Here is a 24,899-nt window from a genome sequence, read left to right on the forward strand (position 1 = left end):
TGTGAAGAGCAAAAAAAAGCAGCCTTTTTCACTCGTCTTTATTGTGATACAGCCCATGTTCACACCCGCTTTCGACCAGACGCCCTGACTAAATTGTTCATCTTGAATTAACACATGCAGCACACTTGGTCTTAAGGTGCCTACTAGTGGCTAGAAGTGGAATAACTTTCTGCTCGAAACAGCGAGGCGCCATTGTTAGAGCAATGTTTTGGAAGAAGAAACCTCCACATTGTATGATTTGCCACATTCACATACTGTATGGATGATAGTCAATCTGCCAGCACTAAAGAGTGAACAGCACAATGTAGTAGAAGGCAAATTAGTGGTAATACTGCTGAGTTAAGCAGTCATTAGAGGCGCAATACAGAATAGCAAGTGCATAAAAGCGCCACGTCTGACAAAAAGTAACAAAGTACAAGTGCTCTTTTGGTTTTTGCTTGTTTCTCTCAAAATAACTTTTGTTGTTTTTGTTCTTACATCATTCTATAGATTCTATCGGTTCAATTGGCAGTATCATGATCTACTTTTTGTAATATTTGGGGGCATTTTCCCAAATCGTGTGCATGTTTCGGTGAGCTTCTGTCGTCCCTGTAGGGGGCGAGCTGAAAATCACTGCCCAAAATTCAGAAAACACATTCGATCATATCATTATTACAACCACTTCACCAAAGCAAATCATGAGTAGTACTTTGTAGTACGTTCCTAAATCCTATCTAGGTTACAATAAAGACAGAGTAGCTTTTAAAGTAAACTGCTGTTTACTGTGATATGTACCTATTGTCACTCGCTGTAGCTGAGATCACTTTGGACAATACACTGAACACAAATCTTGACAAGAAAGCAGTGTCAGCGTGATAATAAATATTCTGCCTCTATGACCAAAACTCCCTTTCAACCACCCCTGGAAAATATGTAATGTAAACCTTTTAAAGGCATTTCCTGTACAACAAACAGCGTATCCATTCAGTTTCCACATATTGTTCCAGAAAGGGACACACGTTGAACATTCTAAAGTCTGAATTGCACTTTTAAGTGCGTGTGTGATAGGGAAGTGCAACTCAGAGGGTGTACATTGTTGAAGCACCGTGTGGCTTAAAAGCAAGAAGCTTGGTGGAATTAAAGCTGCCAGTTGGGACTTTGAAGACAATCAATATTAATGTTGTTATGGGGGGAAACCCTGCCTTGCACAGTTAAAAATTTGATTAGAAACAACTCTGCTTTTGATTTTTTAAATTTTTCTTAAATTCGTCCTCTTCCTGTGCATATTATACATATTATTTATTCCGCTGCTATAATTAGCCCTTTGAGCCTTTACTTTGCACTTAAGATTCCTTTTTAGTCACATTGGATAGGATTTTCTTCATCTAAGGCTGATATAATATATATATCCCTAGTATGAATTTGAAATAAAATTCCTTTTTTTTCCCCCCAATCTCAATAAAATAAACAGCATGTGACGTGTCTCCAAAGTATAAAATGGCACCTTTAAAAGTACATATGAAGTGTATACGGGTACAGCAACATGCTATTAAAGCTCAAATTTGTTCTTATTTTCTGTGTTGTTGATCCGTTGCTCACACATTGAAACAGATTCAGGGCTCCTCAGAAGGCAGGTTCTGGAAGAGAAAGGGAAAAATACGTTTTACAGGCTTAAAATAAAAACCCCGAAAAGCTAAACACCGACTTTCGACACTAACAACACTGACTTTGTCTTTATACACCAACACTAAGGATTGTGACTGTGTAATATGTGACGACTTGCTCGCAAATGAGGCGATGAAACCTTCAAAACTGCCCCCCCCCAAAAAAGTAATTGAATACCTTGTGTCTAATTTCCAACATGCCGTTTTTATGAAGTAGGATTTTCTGCAATGACGGCGACCAAAACGTAGTAGACTGGACCTCTAGTAAGCAACACACTTCAGGTGTCATTATCTTCTATTACTCAAGATTGGACTACCTTGTTGAAGAGAAACAAGGACAGAGTCCCCACTACTTATAACAACTACATACAGTGTAATGGTGAGTTGTATTTTTTTAATCACTTAATCATTGTTTCAACGCCAGCCTGTCAAAAGATCGCTTTATTTTTCCCTTCTGATCATTCCTATAAAGGTTGCCCATGGTTTCAACTGTTCAAAGAATCAGATTCCAGAACATGGGAGGTTTTCTGGCAAAGTCTAACCAGGATCTACTTGAATGCTCACAGTGGTTAGCATCTTGTTGTAAACCCTCTGTGTTTCTTGACTAGATGTTGACGGTATGCCAACCCTTTCATGAGTATTCTGGATTCAAAAGTGTTTTTTTGTTTTTGTTTTTTTTTCAGCGTAACAACAGCCTCCTTCGCTTGCACTGAGATCTCCTTTGGCTTAGATCTGGATATTTTGTCTTGAAGTAACAAGGGAATGGACCACGGTTCACCTCTTGTGAGTCAATTGTCCAAATACTCTTGAGCCCCTGAAAATGGAGATCATCGGCCTAAAATTACTTTAATTCTTAATAATGGTAAACAACAAATATTTGTACAATTACTTAAATTAAAGACGAAACCCACACGTAATCAGATCTTGATTTTTGAGCGTCACTCCTTTTGAAGGGATGTCTAGTTTTATCCATTTTGTAGAGCGCTTATCCTCATTAGATTCAAAGGTAAGATGGGTTAAGGTTAGGTTAGGTATGGTTAGGTTATCCTATCCCAGCTGACTTTGGACTTCACCCTGGACAGGTCACCAGTCACAGGACACATATGGACAACAGCCATTCAGCCTCACATTCACGCCTACGGACAATTTAGAGTCTTCAATTAACCAAATATGGATTGTGGGAGGAGGCCAGAGTTCCTGCAGCAGAGATTTGAATGCCAAACCTCAGAACTGTGAGGCAAACGTGCTAACCACATGGTCCACTGTGCTGCCCTGTACTAGCAGACATACTTGTAAATATAAGGCGAAAGTGCTGACCTGCTGTCGTAAAGCCTGCATGGATGTGTACTGCATGTGGGCTTTCTTTTTTCTGATCCAGTCTGGTTCATCCGGAATGAGGGCTGCCACAATCACCTTGACTATGATGAGAACATGCTGTAAAAAAACAAACATTTCAGTTAAACATACGCAGCAGCAAAGTCACGCGTCTAAGTCTTACATATGAGGATCCGTCAGACCTCGGCCATAATGGCCAGCAGCACAATGTTGGTGCTGCTCACGTGGCCCTCGTGATGCAACCTTTGCAATTGCGGCGACAGCGTCAGCAGCCAGCAGTTTGACATGACCGCGACGAAACTCAGGATCTCAAAAGCAATCTGAAGGACAAGACAAAGACGTCAGTTGTCTACTCGCAATTGCAAAAAGTTGTGTGCCGTGCACTCTGCTGACCTGCCATACACCCATGTTGGCCACGGGGGCGGAGAAGGACTTGCGGAAGAGTTTGCAGATCTTGTAGGCGTCGGAGCGGATCTCTGTGACGTTGTTGAGGAGCAGCAGCACGGCCGTCAGAGGGTAGACGCACGAGAAAAGACTCAGATAGCCGAACTGCACCAGGAGCTCAATGTACTCTGCAAACAGGCCCTGGTGTAAAACGCAAACTTGTCAAAGCCACTCAAGCTCTTCAAGATCATCTAGACATGGGTCAGTGTGTGAAATATATTTTATATTTAACAGTGAGCAAAAATTAACATGTTTTTATAGTGCTGAGTGTGACTGTCTACTTCCTGGCCAGGGCCACAGCAACTTGATTTTGACACATGCCAATTGTTTGACTCTTGACAATGAGTGACTATACAGTGGAGGAAATACTGTAATGATTTGATCCCTCACTGATTTTGTAAGTTTACCCACTGACAAAGACATGCACGGTCAATAATTTTGAATGGTAGGTGTATTTTAACCGGGAGGGACAAAATATCAAAAGGAAAATCACATAAAACAAAAGATTCAAATTATTTTGTAATTCATTGTGTGAAATAAGTATTTCAGTCCGTATCAAAACATTACTTGGTACTTGGTGGAGTTTCTTGTAGTTGACCATCAGGTTTACACACATCTCGGGAAGAGTTTTGGACCACTCCTCTTTGCAGCTCCTCTCCAAATCCATACGGTTTGGAGGCTGCGCCTTGGCAACTCGAAGCTTCAGCTCCCTCCACAGATTTTCTACGGGATTTGGGTCTGGAGACTGGCTAGGGAAGGGATGGGCAAACTAAAACCCGAGGGCCACATCCAGCCCGTTGATCATTTCAATCCGGCCCGCCAAAGATTGGTACAGAATCAAAATCATGACTACATTCATTTGACCTTGTCCTGTAATGCCCAGTGTTTCCACCAGGTAGCGCTGTAGGTACAGTGATACATTGACTTGACTTTGGCTGTTCTGTTTTTACTCTGCTTCTGCTCTTAACCCTTCTTCAACCATGAGTGGGCCAAAGAAAAGAAAAGTCGAAAGTCAGTGCCAAGTGTTTAATATAGAATGGACTACTAAATACTTTTTCACTGAAGTCCGGTCAAAGGCTGTATGTCTAATTTGTTAAGAAACCATTGCGGTTTTAGAGGAATAGAACATCAGCAGTCAATTTTCCACCAAGCATGCTGATTATGCTAACAGCCAATCAACGCAGGAACTGATGGCTACGGCTCAGCGGTTAAAATCAAGCTTGCATGCTCAGCAAAACACCTTTATCTGACAAAGTGCCATCCAAGATTCAGTCACACAAGACCCTGAAACAGCGCCACGGGAGTTGCAGATGGAACTGATTGATCTCCAGTGTGATACTGTCTTAAAAGAGACGTTCGACTCAAACTGGATGAGTTTTATGCTTCATTTAGCGCAGACAAATTTCCCAAAATCCGGAAGATGGCACAAAGGATGCTGGTGGTGTTTGGCTCTACATATGTGTGTGAACAGACTTTTAGTGTGATGAACACCAACAAAACATCCTACAGATCCCAGCTGAGTGATGAACACCTCAGATGTGTTCTGAGAATTGCCACAACAAAACTAACACCAGAATTTGATGCACTGGCAAAACAAGGTGATCAATAAAACAACACTGTTCCCATTAAAGGTCAATCAAAGTATTAACACTACAATGCCTTTTTTTTGTTTTTTTTGTTTGTTTGTTTTTTTATATGTAAGCATCTTGTCCTGGCTTGGCCCGTCTGCCAAATTTTAAAAGTCAATGTGGCCCGGTGTTCTGTTATTGGACTTCTGTGCTCATCACGGATTGTCCATAACGAACACGATGTTCAAACATAAGGCTGTCCACACGTGCACTTGGCACCAGGACACCCAAGGTCGCAGTTCGATGATCGACTTTGTGGTCGTGTCATCGGACTTGCGGCCGCATGTCTTGGACACTCGGGTGAAGAGAGGGGCGGAGCTGTCAACTGATCACCACCTGGTGGTGAATTGGCTCCGATGGTGGGGGAAGATGCCGGTCCGACGTGGCAGGCCCAAACGTATTGTGAGGGTCTGCTGGGAACGTCTGGCAGAAGCCCCTGTCAGAAGGAGTTTTAACTCCCACCTTCGGCAGAACTTCACCCCCGTCTCGGGGGAGGCGGGGGACATTGAGTGGACCATGTTCCGCGCCTCCATTGCTGAGGCGGCCGACTGAAGCTGTGGCCATAAGGTGATCGGTGCCTGTCGAGGGGGAAATCACCAAACCCGTTGGTGGACACCACTGGTGAGGGATGCCGTCAAGCTGAAGAAGGAGTCCAATTGGGTCTTTTTGGGCTGTGGGACTCCTGAGGCAGCTGATGGGTACCGGCTGGCCAAGCAGAATGCAGCTTTGGTGGTCGCTGAGGCAAAAACTGAGGAGTTCGGTGAGGCCATGGAGAAAGACTTACGGACAGCTTCGAGGAAATTCTGGTCCACCATCCGGTGTCTCAGGGAAGCACATCAACACTGTGTATAGTGGGCATGGGGCGCTGCTGACCTCGACTCGGGACGCTGTGAGTCCCTTCCCATGAGGAAGCAGAGTCTGGTTTCTCTGAGGCGGGCTCTCCTATCTCTGGGGTTGAGGTCACCGAGGTGGTTAAAAAGCTCCGGGGGTGGATGAGATTCGCCCAGAATTCCTAAAGGCTCTGGATGTTGTGGGGCTGTCTTGTTTGACATGCCTCTGCAACATCGCATGGACATCGGGGATTGGCAGACTGGGATGGTGGTCCCCCTTTTTAAGAAGGGGGACCGGAGGGTATGTTCCAACTACAGGGGAATCACACTTCTCACCCTCCCTGGTAAGGTCTATTCAGGGGTGCTGGAGAGGAGGGTCCATCAGGATGTCGAATCTCAGATTCAGGAGGAGCAGTGTGGTTTTTGTCATGGCTGTGGAACAGTGGACCAGTTCTACACCCTCGGCAGGGTCCTCGGGGGGCATCGAAGTTCGCCCAACCAGTCTGTTTTGTGGACTTGGAGAAGGCGTTAGACCGTGTCCCTCCCGGAGTCCTGTGGGGGGTGCTTCGGGAGTATGGGGTACCGAATCCCCTGATACGGGCTGTTCGGTCCCTGCACGACCGGTGTCGGAGCTTGGTCCGCATTGCCGGCAGTAAGTCAGACTCGTTTCCGGTGAGGGTTGGCCTCAGAATTTCATCTCTGCTTTTTGCAGATGATGTGGTTCTGTTGGCTTCATCAGGCTGTGATCTCCAACACTCACTGGAGCGGTTCGCAGCCGAGTGTGAAGCAGCTGGGATGAGAATCAGGACCTCCAAATCTGAGACCATGGTCCTCATTCGGAAAAGGGTGGAGTGCCCTCTCCGGGTCGGGGATGAGATCCTTCCCCAAGTGGAGGAGTTCAAATATCTTGGGTTCTTGTTCACGAGTGAGGAAAGAATGGAACAGGAGATCGACAAGTGGATCGGTGCAGAGTCTGCAGTGATGCGGACTTTGTGTCAGTCCGTTGTGGTGAAGAAGGAGCTAAGCCCAAAGGCGAAGCTCCCTATTTACCCGACGATCTACATTCCTACCCTCACCTATGGTCATGAGCTGTGGGTCGTGACCGAAAGAACAAGATCAAGAGGCTGAAATGAGTTTCCTCCGCAGGGTGGCCGGGCTCTCCCTTAGAGAGAGGGTGAGAAGCTCGGTCATCCGGGAGGGGATCAGAGTAGAGCCGCATTGAGAGGAGCCAGATGAGGTGGTTGGGGCATCTGATTCGGATGCCTCCCGGACGCCTCCCTGGTGAGGTGTTCCGGGCACCGGGAGGAGACCCCGGGGACGACCCAGGACACGCTGGAGAGACTATGTCTCTCGGCTGGGCTGGGAACGCCTCGGGATCCCCTCGGAAGAGATGGAGGAAGTGGCTGGGGAGAGGGAAGTCTGGATGTCCCTGCTAAAGCTACTGCCCCCGCGACCCAACCTCAGATAAGCAGTAGGAAATGGATGGATGGATGGATGTTTTTGTCTGCTTTGGGATCCACATGTCAGCTGAAGCCAACCCTAATGTTTTCATTTATATTGCTGACCTGATTGCAGACAGCAGGGCAAAACAAGGCAAAATAAAAGCAAGTACAAAAAAGTATAAATACAACAAACTGTACTATGTGATAAACAAAACATATACACCAAGCATAAAACAAAATATGACGCAAAAACATGACATTAAACATAAAATAATAAATCATTTCATATTTAAAAACTGCACTCACCGGGAACACAGGCAGTGTGATTTGATTTCTAAATTTGTCCTCCTCTGGGTCATCTTCACTCTCCTTCCTGTGGGGAGCGCTAACGAAGCGGTCTACCAGGAAGGGTACCACCACCTCTGTCACCTGGTTCACCAACTGGGTAACGACCAGCAAAGACGCCAGGCGCTACACACAGACGGAAATTATTCACATGGGCCACCAGACTTGATTGTTTTTTATTTATTTTTTTGTTAAATTTGATAGTTTGCCCTTTTTCAGGCAGGCTCTGCTGGACTGTACTTATGTGGATAGTGAGTGTAGTAATGTGGAGGTCAGCTGTTACCTTACGAAGCAAAGGCACATCCTGCTTGACGAATGCAATGTGAAAGAGGACTGCAAAGTAGTTGAAGAATGTGAACTGAGTAAAGAGAAAAACAGTTGAGTCATCAGACAGTTGGATGGCGTAATACTGCTCCAAGAGAAAGGAGGAAACTCACCACCAAGACTTTGGCTGTTAGGTGGTTCTGGAAGGCAGACTCTTCTCTGTGGTTCTCTTAAAGGACACATGTACAGTATGATGATGAAATTACCCGGTGGTCACATCACACAAGTGCTATTCATTTGGAGTCTGGACACTGAGGGGTGAACATACTCTCGTTTTGAAAAATGGTCACTACAGGGCTAGAATAAGTTCTTCAATACAGTTACAAAGTCTTGTTGTTCACGCACCAAATTCAGTCAGAGACTGGGCCACGGTTTTGTAAACAGTAGCCAGCACATTCGTGTAGACAATGTGAAGCACAGAGGGTGCGTAGAGTAACGTCTGAGACACCATTGAGTCCCATTCTTCATGGAGCCACATCACCTGGTTTTCCCCCCAGTAGAAACACAGCATACCGAGGACCACCATGCCTGCAGACACACATGAGACTGGACTTCAAGACCCTGGAAGTCATCCACAGGTCATAGGAGCTTAGACACCTTTCAAGATTAAAGTGGCATTCGCTCTCAAATTGGCATAAATGTATCAATTTGCAAATCCCAGATAATAAAAAATAGGTTAATCCCGAAAGGGGCTTTTTTGATTTATTTGTTTAATTATTATTTGATATAGCCTCATTCCAGATTTCAAAAATCTCCTTTACGAAGGTTTTCCTGTCTGGTCCAGGACAACAAGTGTGCGTAGGAAACAAGTCAAATCCGAGCATGTATTTTTTTAGCTTGGGAACTGTCTTCTGAATACATTTGAGAAAAAAACAACAACCTACAAATTTATCGGTCGACGACGGCCTTTGCACATTGCGATTGCATTCCACTGAGATTACTGTGAAATGCAATAGCAAATAAATTCAACACTGTAAGATTACAATAGTCAAAGGATGCCTAGGAAGTGGTTTGCATGTATGTCTCACAGTTCTTGGGCTTGTGTGGGTTTTCTCAGGTTACTCTGGCTTCCTTTCACATTCCAGTAACATTCATTATAGCCTAAATGAAGACTCTTAAAGGACCTACAGTATGCAATACTGTGAATATTGGCACTTATTCAATAGCTTTGGACTTAAAAACGATGCCTCCAGGAAAAAAAAACAAACAAAAAAAAACTCCATTATACACGGAGTAATAATTTTAGGGTTGTATTTTCATATATTTGATTTTCAGCCAAATTTTGGCCTGCTCAAATTGTGGTCGAAACCTCTGTGGGCCTTCTGTCAGCGACAGAAGACGAGCACATTTTTTCACAACAGTGCGTGTTCTTTTGTCGCTTCACGAATCGATACTATTGGTCTGTCCCCACATCTGCTAAGCAACAAGTGGTGAAAATAGCTCGAGATGGAGAACAAATCTATAAACACTCCCGAAGGCTTAAAATGTCGGAGAAGTGTCGAAAAGCAGCCTTGTTCCTCGTTCTGTGGAAGAAAGCCGTGTGTTGTAATTGTCGCCTATATTGAAAGTCTGGATGTTTTTGTTTTTTTTAAAGACACTAATGAGTGAAAATAGGGAGGTTAGATATTTTTGAGTTGGCTTGTTTTGTTAAAATCGATCGCTGTTGTTAAAATCAATTTTGTTGATTTAAAAGGGGCGTTCCCACGGCAATTAATTATTTACTGATAGCCCCGAAATGGATTGATATTATTGGCAATGACTGCCAGATTAATTTCCTTGAGCAAAAAAAAATAGATATTACAGGTCCTTTAAACCGCTCGGAGGCGTTAATGTGAGTGTGAATTATTGTTTGTGTATACGTGTCATACAGTTGACTGCCAACTAATCCAGCTTGCACGCTGCCTCTCACCAAACGCCAGACGCCATAGGCTCCAACACAGCTGACTGTAATGAGGACAAGCGCTATGGAAAATTGATCATTGAATGGATATTTAGTACGTGAGATGTCATGACATCATTGGCGCAGCATTGCTGTTTGATTAGGCTGCTACAATAAAAGCTTAATACGAGCTCATTTGTCCTGATTAAGCCAGAAATGTTCTATAGTTGTGTTAAAATCTGTTAAGCATTGACATAGCTAATAAACCACAAACAAATGGAAGAATAATTTGCAAAGCTTGTCACTTTCAACCCAGTCGGGCGTCATACCCAGAAACAGTCCGACCACCGGGATGGAGACCAGCGCCATCCGCAGATCCCTCTGCCATTCAGGAAACAGGGGCTCCACACGGCCCGTGACAGGGTTCAACCCAAGATCACCGTGGAAACCGGGCCGAGGCTCTGCGAAGCGCTCGGCGAGGTGAAGGGTCCCCCAGCGGTAAGACATGGACGAGCTGCGACGCTTCCACAGCTCCATGAAGACAGTGGACCAGAGCATGCTGAACACAGCCTGGATCATGTGACCGCTGACGGCCAGTCCAGACTCCTCGTTGTGGATCTCGGCCTGCGAGCCAGCCACTGCCTCCACCGCTTCCTTCTGCACCTCACCTGGGAACAACACAAAACACTTCAAGTATGACACACAATTATACACAACATATTGTCAAGACGTGTGGGACAGGAGAAGATTGAGGAAATGACTGAATTCTCATCTGCCGCTACTGTTCTTCAGTCCTAACTTATGAATAATAAAAAATAAAAAGTTTATGTTGGATTTGAACATATTATATTACAACGTGACCATTTGCACAATTAAAAAATGCCACCTTCATAAAGGTAATAATGCTCAGTTTTGATGGATGGTACTGTAAGTATTTTATTGTGGTTCGTTTGAAGTTGTCTAAAATGGCATTTCACCATAGTAAGGGTTGATTCCATTGTTTTGGTTGCTAAATTAATAAATCTCTGACAGTGTCAATCAAAACAGGATTTTAATGATGAGTCATGTTTTATAGATACTTTATACTATTATACTATTTTTCAAATAGATGTTATTTCAACAATCTGTTGATAAAATGCTTGTAGTGAACCTTAGATGAAATGGTGGGTAAAATTATTGGCATTACAGTATCATAATTTAAAAAAAAAAAAAAAAGTCAGACTATGCTACAAAACTGCCTGCAACAAATTGGAGGGGGAAAATGAAAAGATTAAAAAGTCACTTAAATACAAATTTGAATTATTTATTAGTTTGCCTTTTCTGAAAACTACACAAACACTATTCTGTTCAGAACCTAAATGTTGCTGCATATACTTACTGGAGAAGTATGTGATGGAAAGACCCAGCATAGCAGGGGGCAGCAGAGACCAGGTGTAGAAATCAAGGAAGCTGAAGTAGAAGCCCACTGCGCTTCCAAAATATGCATTGACTGAATCTGATAGCGAAGCAGACAAAAGAAAATATTGAGTCACGCAAAACTAACACAGTAAATAACATTGATTACGGGTTATGACTATACATCCTGTTGGGTTGTGGAGACACTCAGCAGTCACAATATTAGGTCCTACTCCACAGTCTAATGAGATCCAATGCAAGAGTTATCAAAATCCAGTCTTTACAATGACATAATGAGAGGTATTAATGCATGTTGTTTATTATTGTGGTTGTACCTTTTAGTGGTACAAAACTGAGAAGTGTTCCTTACATTTCATGCAGCTTCATTTTTGAGCACGCATTGCAGTCTTATATCACTGCAACCACAGTAATATACATACTGTTATTGTTTGTTTTGATCTAAAAGCTGTATTTTGATATACTGATGTTGTAGCCAGTGAGTTTACATCAGGTGATGCTTCCATATCTGCTCTGATTCCATATGTAACTAATCACTGTTGAAGAATAAACCCTCTGTGTTCCCACACAGGACAGCCATCTTCTGGAAGGACAATGTGTCCCCTCACTGTGATTTTATAGGTTGGGGAATGGCATCCATCCAACCATTCATCCATTTTAGGCCACTTATCCGGACTTGGGGTCACAATGGTTGGTTGAACAGAGTAGGCCAACTACCTCATATGATTCCTCTCGAAAAGAAGAAGGAGGAGGAACAACGCAGAAGATATCGTTCAGCCACATGTATTGTGAACTTATGATCATTACTACGCTGTTAATGGGAATAAGTAGAATTTCTGGTTAAAAATGACTGCAAAATATCACCAAACACCATGGATGTCGCTTCAGACAAACACAAATGAATTAATAGAGCCGTGTGTGTTTGTCTGTGTCAGTCATGCACATCCACCTACCCAGTGGTTGTGACAGCTGGTTCCCAGAGTACCAGGATTTACTGAGCTCTTTCAGTTTTACCCGGTTATGAAGAGGGAACGTGTCCACGACAACACCAGCGGAGCTCATCTTCTGCCCTGCAAATATCCACTCAGGATTACACATTTCATCAAAACAACACATAGAGTGAAGGTCCTGAACTGTGCGGTAACCAAGCCATTACCATCACACACAAACAGTATATAGTAACATAAACATACACTCAATGGCAGGGATGCTGAGGGAAGCATTTTCAAGATTGAAAGTGAAAAACCAAGAACAGCTGAGATCAGCAAGTCATAGACATTGTACAACTAGATACTGGCTGAAACGTGGGAGCAAAAATCTACATACCTGTCATTACAGTTAAAAATTTTTTTTTTACAGATTTTTAGATCACATCATTTCAGGAGATGATTCCAATATCAACTATCATGACGTTGTAAAAGAGGTCATGTGTATGTGCATTTTCATGCAGCCAATAGGAGCACATTGAAACCTTAACAATAAAAATATACTGTTAAATGGCAATTATAACATTGAGGTAGACTTTTTGATATAGCTCTTGTACAATATGCGCTTGCTGTGTTAGGACAGTAGTCCCTCGTTTATTGCAGGGGTTACATCCCAGAAGCCCCTGTGATAGACAAAAATCCACAAAGTAGAGACCATATATTTATTTTATTTATATATATTTTAAAGCTTCATAAAAAGAATACCAATACAAAATATGCATGCGAGGTACAGGAATTATTTTTGTCCAGTTGGAGTTGCCGTCCTTACATTCTACACTGTAGTATCTGTGACTTTGAATGCAGGTTGATTTAGTTGTGTTGGCTCAGGATAGTGCTCGCTGTTAAGTGGCTAACCATTAGCCAGTTACTCGGCATAGGTTATGGCCATCGGAAGCTCGCGAATAAATGTGTTTATTACATGTTTATTTTCTTACCATTTGTTCAATAAAGTGAATGAAAGGGCACTGATGGCTTTGTCTATCCTTGACCACCTGTGGAGGGATTACAATTCGTTCAAACTAGTGGTGGTAGGCTATATTAAATTAGCTAATGATGTTTACTTTACCATAGACGTGCAATTGCGCAAGCCAGTTCTGCATTGCAGTAGACACATTGACTTTATCTTCTTTTTTTAAGTGTGAAATCATCCCAAACTTTGGAAATTTTTTCTTTTACATACTCTTTCCTCCTGACTCACGTTTATTGCTACATGAGTCTGTAGTAGCGGTGCCTGTGGAAAAATATAGAAAAACATCCGCAATATAAAATTTTATATGTACGATTCAAACATTTTGTGATAAAGTGAAACCGCAAAAAAGTGAACTGTGATAAGACGAGGGACGACTCAAATTTTACCGACATGACGGGCACTACTTCATATCTATTGGGGATATGAAAGAGAAAGGGCATCACATGTGGTGTCCCCAAGGGTCAATTATTGTCCCACTGTTATTCAATCTTTACATGCTCCCACTTTTTCAAATCATACATAAACATTTTTACATTTTGATTTGTCTCCCATACATTCCCTCATACACTGTATCATTGATATTTACCAGCGGATGACAGATAATCTTTTACATCTTAACAAACACAAAATATAAATACTCATCGTTGGTGCACAGGTTCACAGAAATAAATTCGCAAAATCCCTATCACTGGACAGTAAAAGTGAAGCCCAAAATCTGAGCGCAATCATTGACAGTAATTTTAATTTCAAACGTCATGTCAACTACATCACAAAATCAGCCTTCTACCATTGGAAAAACATTTCCAAATTAAGGGGCTTCTTCTCAATCTCAGACTGACAGATGTCTCTGTGTGTGTTTATGCTGCCCATGTGTGTCCTGAGTATGTAAGTATGAAGGAAAATGTATACTGTATGTGTTACAGCTTTGAGTTGCATGTTTTTTCCTATATTACTTTAAAAAGCTTTGAACTTTTTTGTTGTTTGCACTATTATTGCTAGTACTATTGTTTTAACCATTGTAAAGCACATTGGGTTTGCCTTGTGCCTGAAATGCTCTTTATAAATAAATTGATTGATTGACTGAGTGTATATGCCGTTTATCCCAAATGATGTGTTGAAAGAGACCATCCAATACTGTTTAATCTCAGCACAATTTCCATCCTATTCTATTTTACTGTAGCACTCACAGATGTTGTCTCGGTGCTGAAGGGTGTACTTGTCAGCCAGTCCAGGTATCCTCACATCCCTCTGCGCACGCAGACCCTCCAGCTCATACTTTACTATGAACTGTCTCTCAGCCAGCGTCAGGAAGATCTCCATGTTGTCTGTCACACAGGGATGGGAACAGCCGGAGAGACAAACTCTTAAGTGTGAAGTATGCCATTATGCTGAAATGTTATGTTCCTGCTCTCAAATTCACAGAATGTAGGAAGCCATGTCCAGAAAAACATGGCCACCAAAAAGAGGACCTGCAGCATACTGTACGTGTCAATCATTTTATATTTGATTAAAAGACTCCAGATGCTTCAAAAGGGAATTAACAATTAAAAACATTTGTTTTCCTTCTTAACACAGTCACTGCAGACAACATTTGTTTATCTTACACTGAAGAAGATAATGAGAATTCAGAGTCAAGTCAGACCAGACAACTGACACGGCTTGCAACCAAATTTTAAAGGATCTATTTAAAAATAAAATGAAAATTTGTGAATTCATTAAATTCATTAGTTTATCACAATACTATATGATGCACAAACAATAACATTTTACTCATAATTTAAGTAATTACCCAAGTGAAACGCAAGTATGTCGTTTTTTTTTTTTTTTACTGCATTTAATTGTCTACTTTTTTTTAACCGAAATTCAGCGGTTCTCAGGTGCATTTGTTTTCCAATATTAGCAATTAATCTGAACATTAGTCATTTTACTACTCAGAGTATCATTAGATTTCTTCTTCTCACTTATTATCCCTACGTTCCTATGTCCGTCTTTCTACTAGCTACCTGAGTGTCTAAAGTTGTCTCTGTCGTCGTATGAGAACGTCTCCATTTCCCCGGTGTTGTACGTCTTGCACAGACCCAACTCCTCGGTGGCTTGCAGCAATGTGCACCGCGGGGCAGAGACCATGATGATATCACCAGTGGCATCTTCACCCGGGTGGGCCAGTAATGATGCACCTGGGCGAGTAGAGGAGAGTTAGTCACGCTCACATTTTGAAATCTCTGCACCAAAGGGGAAGGAACAAGAACATAATTGGCTTCCACCTTCTCCCACTGGTTGATGAGTTTTGGTTTAACTTAACATGTTGATGTGACATCCAACTGAGCAAAATATCTGTTTGTTTGTCGTGTACATCCATACACATCAGATTTGTGCTAGTGCTGCTAGTTAATATGCTGTACTTCAACCGCATTGCCGAAACAAATCGGTGCCAGGACAATGTGACATCAGTGAGATCGGGGAAGTCATGTGGAAAGATTGACCTCATGTTTGCATAGCACTGTATTATAGTAGGTTTTTTTTGGTTTGTTTGGGGTTTTTTTGGGGGAGGTGAAAATTGGCCTATAATGCATATCCTCATGGCGGCCTTGGATGTGCTGGAGCGTATCCCAGTTGACTTAGGGCGACAGGCAAGGTATTGTACCCCAGGGGCCGGTCACCAGCCAAACATAAACAAAGGACCATTCTCACTCAACCTTAGAAGCATGAGAGGAAGCCAACGCACCTGGAGAAAACAGTTTAAACTGCCGAACTCAGAAGTGTGAGCCATCTTCGTATTTGAAGTTTGGTAATCATTATCTTTTTTTGCTGATTGGCGAGAAGCCCTTTACAGTTGTATGAAATAATGCAGGAAAACGTTTAACACGTTAAGTGCAAGGGTGCAAGGTCAAAACCATGCTCCCTACAAATGACCTGATGAGCGTTACGAGATGGTTAACCAAACTAAAGGTCAAGCTACGTACAGTATTTGATTTGCACATTTGTCCACAACACAATTTGTTGTCGGCATTTAACTATCCCTGAGGAGCAGTGGTCAGCAAGCATGTTGTACAACCTGACCCCTGACGAAAGGAACTGGCTGACACGTTTTTGGTTCTATGGGGGGAATCCCAAATAGAGTCTTTGACCCTAAGCGTCATCATCAATATTTGTCTTTCCTAAAGCGTTCATGCTTGTTCCATGAACTCACCTCCATCTTTCTGAGGAGTGCCAATCAGCTTGAGGAGCCACCTTTTTGTCTCAGGACGGACCTTCTCGCCAAGTTTCACCAGAACCAGTGGCTCGACCCGCTCTGACACACAACAGGGGCAGCTAACCTTCGTCCATCCCGGCCCTGTTGTCGGAGCACCCGGGGGCTTGTCACGAGGCGACTTCTCAGGGTTCTCCTCGGAGATACTTCGTCCACCTTCGTCGCATCCTGCCTTACTCATGATGGCACTTAGGCAAAAAGTGGACACGTGGGGGGGTGACAGCAGTCATACAAATGAGGTCCCAGTGACACAAATTCATGTGCCAGATTGTTTGTTTCACAAAATTGCTTGCTTTACAAATAACATTTTGAAATAACCAAGAGAAACAGTTTGGCGAAGGGGAAACGAGAGAAAAAGAAAGATTACCGTACATCAAATTAATTAATTCTAAGATGAGAAAAAAGAACTGTACTGTATTGACTGCATTGGAAGCTGATGGGAGTACTCAGGAACAGTACAGCAGTCGTTTGGTGGTTGGAAATAGTGCAACCGCCACCACTCTTGTAATATTAACATAGTAACGTTGGATTTTTAAAACCTCACCGTAATGAAGTGAATTACAGCAAAATGTGTCATCATGATTCGGGTGAAAATACGAATCTCAATTATTTTTGCATAAAACGGCAAAATTTTCCAAAGGTTTCACACCTTCGTTGGATATATTTTGAATATACATTAGGAGGTCAGGCGGCACGGTGGCCGACTGGTTAGAGCGTCAGCCTCACAGTTCTGAGGTGCGGGGTTCAATCCCCGTCCCCGCCTGTGTGGAGTTTGCATGTTCTCCCCGTGCCTGCGTGGGTTTTCTCCGGGCACTCCGGTTTCCTCCCACATCCCAAAAACATGCATTAATTGGAGACTCTAAATTGCCCGTAGGCATGACTGTGAGTGCGAATGGTTGTTTGTTTCGATGTGCCCTGCGATTGGCTGGCAACCAGTTCAGGGTGTACCCCGCCTCCTGCCCGATGACAGCTGGGATAGGCTCCAGCACGCCCGCGACCCTAGTGAGGAGAAGCGGCTCAGAAAATGGATGGATGGATTAGGAGGTCATATTTACTGAAATCAAAAGCTGTCAAAAACATCAAGTCAAATTACACGATAACATCTATCCTATATACAAATGATCCTCGCTAGGTTTGCGGGTGTGCCTTCTATGCGAACTTGTTCAAAGTTCAGTTCACCGTCCAAAAATGAACTACTTTAGTTCATAGTTCGTAGTTCAAAATTTTGAACCAAGTTCACTGGTCCAAAAACAAACTAGTTCACAGTTCTTTTTTTTCAATATGTTGTTGTTGTTGAGGGGTTATTAACCTCAAAACACTGGCCTTTCATTTCCCCATTGTTGCCACCCATTCAGTCCGCACTAGTAGCCAGCTGCAGCTTTCACCCTACTATGGATGTCCCGATCCAACTTTTTCACTTCCGATCCAATACCAATATTGCAGGTTTGGGTTTTGGTCGATATCGATATCGGTCTGATCCGATTTCAGCAATAATCATACATAATTGGCTTATTTTGTAGTATGGAATGTTAGAAAAGGCTTGATCAAGCGATATTACTCAAACAGAAAACAATAATCAGCAACAGTAGGTAGGCAGGCGACCAGTTCATTGTGTACAGCTGGGATACGTAGTCATCCGCGACCCTAGTGAGAATAAGTGGTACAGAGAATGGATGGATGGATTATACATATTAATAACACGCAGAATGAAATATCAAGCATTATTTTTTACAGTATATTAAAGGCGGATTGTCTTTCACTTCAGTTTGATTTTATTGCCACAGCACCAGCAACACGTTTATTTTGGGGGTTGGAGTTTGCCGTGCTGAACGTTTATTAGGGTTGGGAATCGTTAACCTCCCCATCCATTCATTTCTATAGTGCTTGTCCTTCTAAGGATCGTGGGTGAGATGTGGTTAGACCCTGGATTGGTCATTAGCCAATCGCAGGGCACTCATTTACAAATTAGAGCTTTCAATGTGATTCACAGCTGGAGTATCAACAGAAAACCCAGACAAGCGCTGGGAAGAACATGCGAAACTCCGCACAGGAAGGCTGGAACTTACAAGTTCAAACCTCAAACCTCAGAACTACGAGGCAGAAACGCTAAACTCGACGTTACTGTGCTATGTGTTATCACAATAGCTTTCCAAAGATAACAATAATACACAAGACAGCGTCTGTGAAAATCGAGATATTGGATGAAAACCATCTACAATGTTTTATGTTTCGGCCGACTTAAATAATGAGTATAAATCCAAACATTGGTCGTTTAGATTGGCCAAGAATGTCAGACTTTGCTTTTATTCATCAATAGTGAACCACAAGATACGATCACATTATCCCTATTTTGTCTCACATCTAGTGTTTATAATAAACTGATTAGCTTATTTAGCTCCGTGATAAGACCAAAATATTAGCACACGCTCTCATTGTGATGCAATGCAGGAGTATACTGCTGCAACAACTGCAATAATAAACAGAAACACAAAATGGGGCATTCTTTCTCTCATTATTTCTCTAAAGGCAGGATTTTTTTACATTGTACCGGAGCTCATTTGATTATGCAGGTGTAACAAATGAAGTGTTCTGTGAGTGTATTGCATGATAATAACACAACACAACTTGGGGCTTATATTATGGGGGCTGAATGTACAACATTGTGCATCTATGGACTTGAAAAGTCAAAGTATCAGTGACAGCGACTTGTTTCGGTAGACGTATCAAACTGTACTGCACTGAGATACTGACAGGCCAAAAAAGGCCAGTGAGGATAGACTGCGGTTGCCGAGCACTGGACTTGTACTATGATTACATGGACTCCCAGGAGCAAGAGAAAGTGACGTGAAAAGTGACAAAGAGGATGAATTAGGAAATACAACACCTGGCGGGGCCTGGATGATGAGCGTCTGGTCTCCGGTCCTTCAGCAGGCCTCCGGCAGGCCCACCGCGACCTCACCGCACCACACCCCCTCCTGTTGTGGAACACGAAGAAAGCTTCATGTCGTCAGCTTTGTTGAAAACACAGCAGAAATAACACTCTCTGACTCTGCACACACTTACTCAGCCCGCAGAGTCCTCACAGCTTTCCTGTTAATGTGCGTGAATTTTTTGTGTATATGTGTGTGTGTGTGTGTGTGTGTGTGCATGTATGGCAAGAATGCAGAGGAACTTCCCTAGACTGCAGGGTGTGGAGGCTTGTTTGGTTTATATTCAGGCTCCTCCCTCAGGCCCGCTCGCTGCCTTACTGCTGCTGTTGTTGCAACCCAGGGTCCTACTGCTCCACACGTCGCTGTCAGTGTGTGATTGGTCAGCATCTCTTGCTCTCTATCTCTCTCTTACACACACACACGTACACACAGTTGCTGCGGACACAAACTGCGGTGTAGATTGCAAGTGAAAAGTCAAATTCATACAGTGTAATTCAAATACTTCATATTCTGCTGAAAAAAACAAGAGCAGTCATTTCCTTATAACCTTAAACTGATATCATATGTAGTACAGTATGCACAGTTGAAACCAGATGTTTACATAAAGTCATTAAAAAGACACATGGCCTTTTTTCTCACTGATATGAAATCAGATTGAACTTTTCCTGTTTTAGGTCAGTTACCAAAATGATTGTTATTTGCTAAATGCTAGAAGAATGAGAGTTTTTGTTTTTTTGCATTTTTTCATTACTTTCTTAAAAGTCAGAGGTTTACATACATTTCATTAGTACAAGCTTCTCACAATAGATGGCAAGAATTTTGGCTCATTCCTCCTGACAAAGCTGGTGTACTGGTGTCGTCCACTAAAGATAAAATAAAAAAAAAATATATATATAATTGTTCTTTCATTTTTTGCGATCAAAATATGTATAAAAATTGTAATTTTAAGTCACTTTTAACAGATATTACAAACCCTTTTTTCACCAAATTCCTCGCTTAATATTAATAGAATAATAGCTGTATACTTGAATATTTGATGGCTAAAACTTTCCACAACTTCTGATTGTAAATTTAATTAGTTTATTTAAAAAATACTGATTACAATCCCTCAATGGGAAATTCAAGTTACACTTTGATGTATCTACATTTTGTGTTGCACACCACACAAAGAACCAAATCACACCATCAACAATTACTGTATAATCATGTTTTCAATCATGTTGGCAAATGTACCAAGACATTCTTGACAAAAATCTGCTGCCATCTACGAGGATAATGAAAATGAATCAACGGTGGACATTCCAACAGGATAATGATCCAAAACATACTGCCAAGGAAACTCTCAATTGGTTTCAAAGAAAAAAAATAAAAATAAAGCTGCTAGAATGCCCCAGCCAAACATCTGACTTGAATCAAATCGAAAATCTATGGAAAGTACTGAACCTCAAGGTCCATAAAAGAAGCCCACGGAACCCTCAAGATTTGAAGACTGCTTGTGTAGAGGAATGGGCCAAAATCACACCAGCCCAATGCATGCAACTAGTTTCTCCATACAGGAGTCGTCTTGAATCTGTCATTGCAAGCAAAGGCTTTTGTACAAAGTATTAAATAAATACCAGTTGGCGTGTTCAATACTTTCCCCCTCTGTCATTTCACATTATTACACACAACTTAATTTCTGAGTTTATTCTACTTTCTTTGTATGTATGGATTTCTTGGGTTGTTCCCAACATCTGGTGAAATTTTCATGTCAATAGCACCCTCGGAAATATATTTAATGAGAAAAATGATGAGGTGTTAAATACTTATTTCAGCCGCTGTACGTATGCAGTACTTTCAAATGAATGGGAGCGAGCGAGCCTCTTTTAAATTATCTATACACTCGCTTTCATTCTCGTTCATGTCCACTTTCTTTAGCAACCTGCTTCTTCCCCAACTAATACTGTATCTGTCTCTTTATGATTTGATAAATGTGATAAAGTACGATATGCTGTATGTGCAGAATCAAATGCCTATACAGGCTCCTTGTTCAGGGGGTTCATATATCCAATCGCTCAATATACGGAGGGTGGGGTTGGGGGTGTCCAAAACTCATATTTTTATACGATGATAAGGCCCAATAGAATTCGACCACATCACGCAGTGCGCAGCATTGCCGAATGGGACAAGCTGGAAAAAAAAGAACATAACGACAGAAGTCGAAGAGCAACCAATTAGAGGACATGGAAATGCTGATGTCAGCAAAGGCCAGCTCGCTGACCTTGGGAGGACAAATTTGAAATCTGATTGGTTAAAGAAAAATTACCACTGCCAATCTAGTTTAAATTGTATTGGCCAGCAGACTATTACTGATTCTGAAAGCTCTATTCTCGGCAGATTATACTGACATGGCAATACATACATGCTGACAAGTGATTGGCCCAAAAAATAAGAAGTAGAACCATCTTTCATTATCATGAACATGCATGCATGTTCTCTGCATTTAACCCATCACATGTTAGTGGAACACACTGGAGCAGGGGGGAGCTGAAGCGCCCGGGGAGCATTTTGGGGTATCAGTGTCTTGCTCAAGGACACCACAGCCGTGAGTCTGGGGGATGTTGGCAGATGGTCCAGTCAGGGTCTTAGAACCTACGTCCCCCATGGTGGCAGGTGATGATCTTAACCATTGGGCCATGGGTGTCCAATGGTTCAAACATCCATATACACTACTAGAAGCAGTGCTGCAGAGAAGGCCATTGCCCTTAACACCACAACTGAATAAGATCATAAAATCACTTTAAAGGATTGGCCTAACAGACTATGCAGTCAGCATTTGTCCAATCACCATAAAACTTTGAGGATACATGGTTACACGTGGTTAGCTTGAAATGTTATACTCGGGTCTGGGTTGCTTTGCACTACAAAAGAGCCTCTGAAACATAAATGCATGCGTCATAAACTCAAATTTCAATAATGGTGGCAACCATTGGTTTTCTTGTGTCATATTGAAGTCAAACATATTTCTTGAAAGTTGGGTTTAGCAAAACACTGATGAGGATACTTTGTCCTTTTTTATCTGTAACATTAGTTCTATAATTACTAATTAGCTTTGACATTAGCAACAATAGACCGTGACTAAGAGCTCGGTACAATTATGATTATTATTAGTTGGTTCATGGGGGTCTGCAAAGGAGGGGGGGGGGGGAAATTACAATTACAAAAAAAGCTTCCATGGGAACCTTGAGCTGCTGCACAGCTTCATTTCATTCAATTCCTTCCTTCCTTGATTATTTATTTTATTTTTGTTAATGTCTAGCTGAATCTAATTCAGTACACTTTAACTAGGTGAGTGGCATGTCAGTTTGAAAGAAATCATATGCATTGTTATGCATGTAAATAAATACAAACACATCAGAAACTTAGACATTTATTTACAAACACATTTACAGAGAAGTGTAAAATTGCAACAAAATGTCTGAGATGTTAAACAAATTAAGGAAATAATTAGCATAATTTCATAAATGTTAAGCACAGTAGCCATTGCCAGAATCAAGTGTACGAGCTGCTGTTTTCAAGTTGATTAAATAAATATCAAGACTTGAGTATACTTTATTCCAACAGGAATCTGTGCACAACCTCCATCCGTACACTCGTCATCATGATCATCATAATTGTCTAAATGGTTGACGGAGTAACATCACGTTTGAAATTCAATTCTTCACGCATTCATGAATTCACGATAAAATTTCTAGTACAGTACCGATACATATGAAGAAAATGTGGTGCTAAATAAGTCATCAACCCTGCAAACATGGGTAAGCTCGATTGTGTTTCAGTAACACGACCGCCTCATCGCAGTTATTGCTGCACGAGAATAGGTTTGGAGTACAAAAGCTATTCGTCCACAATTACTGACATTTCATCTTAAAAAATAGTACAAAGCATGAAGGTTATGTGCATGTTATTTTCTATTGTATGCATATACTACATAAAATGTGAGTCTTTCTTCAAACTAGTAGATTTCTTTGAAGTATATTTCTCTTTAGTCAAAATATATTAGGTCTCAATTGTTTGTTCTGCATTGGTTATCAGTGGTGTCCAGAGGAGACGTTTGAGGCTCCGCCAGCTATCAAGACTTCCTGCTGCCCAGTCAGATGGTTGCTCCATCGTCATCCTCCTGGGAACTGTGGAGTCATTGCAAGCAGTCGCTCAATGCACAGTTTGTTCTCAAATAACCCAATTCAACATGTAAAAAATATGAAAACAGACAGCTTTGACCCCAAAGTCCCAACAGCAGGAAGACTGACAAGCTGACCTCATTCCTTCACGTCACTGTGGCTCTGGCATGTATGTTGACATCATCCAGTTTTCTAAACTCGTGGGAAAATGCTGTTCTCTATAGGATGATGTAAAACTGGAGCTATTTAAGAATCTGCTGTAAAAAAGCATCTTACAAAACATATATATATTTTTTTATACATCATAGGATTATTAGACAAAATAAGAACGAAAATTGTGTGTGTGTGGGGGGGGGGGGGGGGGGGGGGAATTAACAGACTTACAAAAATACAGTGCATTTCCAACAGTTAGAACCAGACTTGTTAATACACTTTATACTCAAGAGAACAATCTTACTTGTGGTAAATCCAAACTGATGGAAGAATCTTCTACCAGTAACTAAAAATTGGCAGAACATCCTAAGTTACACATACTTTGTTTCCCTCTATCCTGCCCTTCACAACCTGTATTCCACATTCACGCACGTTCTGTCACTTCCTTACTACTTCTTTTCCACTTTAAGGGACCCAAAGCATACACTAATTTTCACAGGACCATGTGTATTAAAAATGAGAAGAAAAACGAGGGCACATTATTTTTGTTTTGTTTCGTTGTAGGCCCCTGTGCGTAATTTAGGATTATATGAATTTAGAGCCATTGTATTGTACGTTGATAGATGCGTCAGAGTAGTCCTATGTTTCAACTGTTTCAATCACTTCCCGGATGTACCTCTTGCCGTTCCAACAGGGGGGAGGTCAGTGTGGTTAGAAGAGCAGCAACGGCAGGTGATTTGATTTGGAAATGGCAAAGAGATGCCTTGCAACTGCGAGGAAAAGCACACACCAACACCCGTACAAAGAAGGAATGTGGCGCTGACAGGAATGACAAGACAAGCTTAAATATCAACAGTGTGGATGGATTAGCTGCATAGGCAAAACTGTATCCTCCATCTTGGCTGAACTGGGTGACCGGTTGGTTAATTTAAAGCATAACAAGAGGGTGATCGATCAGTACTTTGGCCCTCTCGAGGAGACGTTTAGGACTCGAATTTCTCATCAGGGATGACTGTGTCAAAGGGGTGGTCCCAGAATGCCGTGCTGATTCCAAAACCTGAGGAGGCAAACCAAAATGACTTAGCTCTGCAAGTACTTTCAATTACAGAAGTGTTCTAGGCCTATGACAAATTTTATTCCTAAAATGTATATTTAATATTCTGAGCC

The 24,899-nt window shown here is 41.9% G+C and overlaps 2 protein-coding genes across 5 annotated transcripts in view; both read right to left on the reverse strand.

Moving 5' to 3' along the window:
• Positions 1 to 23: 23 nt before the first annotated feature.
• ano10b (anoctamin 10b) lies at positions 24 to 19,707 on the reverse strand. 2 transcript variants are annotated; one of them, XM_061775239.1, is made up of 16 exons: positions 19,553 to 19,707; positions 19,374 to 19,464; positions 16,430 to 16,677; positions 15,243 to 15,416; positions 14,427 to 14,564; positions 12,237 to 12,353; positions 11,249 to 11,365; positions 10,200 to 10,538; positions 8,337 to 8,519; positions 8,105 to 8,160; positions 7,951 to 8,025; positions 7,629 to 7,793; positions 3,372 to 3,563; positions 3,161 to 3,298; positions 2,961 to 3,077; positions 24 to 1,616 (listed from the first exon to the last, which is right to left on the reverse strand). In XM_061775239.1, exons 3-16 carry the CDS (start codon positions 16,668 to 16,670, stop codon positions 1,593 to 1,595), a joined length of 2,076 nt encoding a protein of 691 aa, XP_061631223.1. In that variant the 5' UTR covers positions 16,671 to 16,677; positions 19,374 to 19,464; positions 19,553 to 19,707; the 3' UTR covers positions 24 to 1,592. The 2 variants fall into 2 exon arrangements, 1 of the variants encoding a protein (XP_061631223.1); XR_009788759.1 differs by lacking the exons at positions 19,374 to 19,464; positions 19,553 to 19,707 and having other exon boundaries at positions 1,593 to 1,616; positions 3,142 to 3,298; positions 16,430 to 17,545.
• A 3,105-nt stretch (positions 19,708 to 22,812) lies between these two features.
• fa2h (fatty acid 2-hydroxylase) overlaps positions 22,813 to 24,899 on the reverse strand; it is a 55,765-nt gene continuing 53,678 nt past the window's right edge. Inside the window, exons 7-8 of one of the 3 annotated variants that reach the window (XR_009788450.1) lie at positions 23,717 to 24,789; positions 22,813 to 23,585 (exon numbers count right to left, since the gene is read on the reverse strand). Coding sequence is in view for 2 of the 3 variants with exons in the window: in XM_061772733.1 (XP_061628717.1) it covers positions 24,716 to 24,789 (74 nt within the window). In the remaining variant the exon portion in view is untranslated. Of the gene's footprint in view, positions 24,790 to 24,899 lie in introns of all 3 variants that reach the window. The other 2 variants (XM_061772733.1, XM_061772732.1) reach the window with 2 other exon arrangements.

Source organism: Phyllopteryx taeniolatus, chromosome 5, assembly GCF_024500385.1.
Source record: "Phyllopteryx taeniolatus isolate TA_2022b chromosome 5, UOR_Ptae_1.2, whole genome shotgun sequence".
In the NCBI taxonomy this organism is placed as follows: domain Eukaryota; kingdom Metazoa; phylum Chordata; class Actinopteri; order Syngnathiformes; family Syngnathidae; genus Phyllopteryx; species Phyllopteryx taeniolatus.

What these genes read in the sequence shown, in the direction of transcription:
- ano10b (XM_061775239.1), bottom strand. Translation starts at nt 16,670, where the DNA reads ATGAGTAAGGCAGGATGCGACGAAGGTGGACGAAGTATCTCCGAGGAG. An exon ending in ATGTGCCTTTGCTTCGTAAG is followed by an intron (nt 7,794 to 7,950) that starts GTAACAGCTGAC and finishes GTCTGTGTGTAG; the next exon opens with CGCCTGGCGTCTTTGCTGGT. An exon ending in CCAACATGGGTGTATGGCAG is followed by an intron (nt 3,299 to 3,371) that starts GTCAGCAGAGTG and finishes CTTGTCCTTCAG; the next exon opens with ATTGCTTTTGAGATCCTGAG.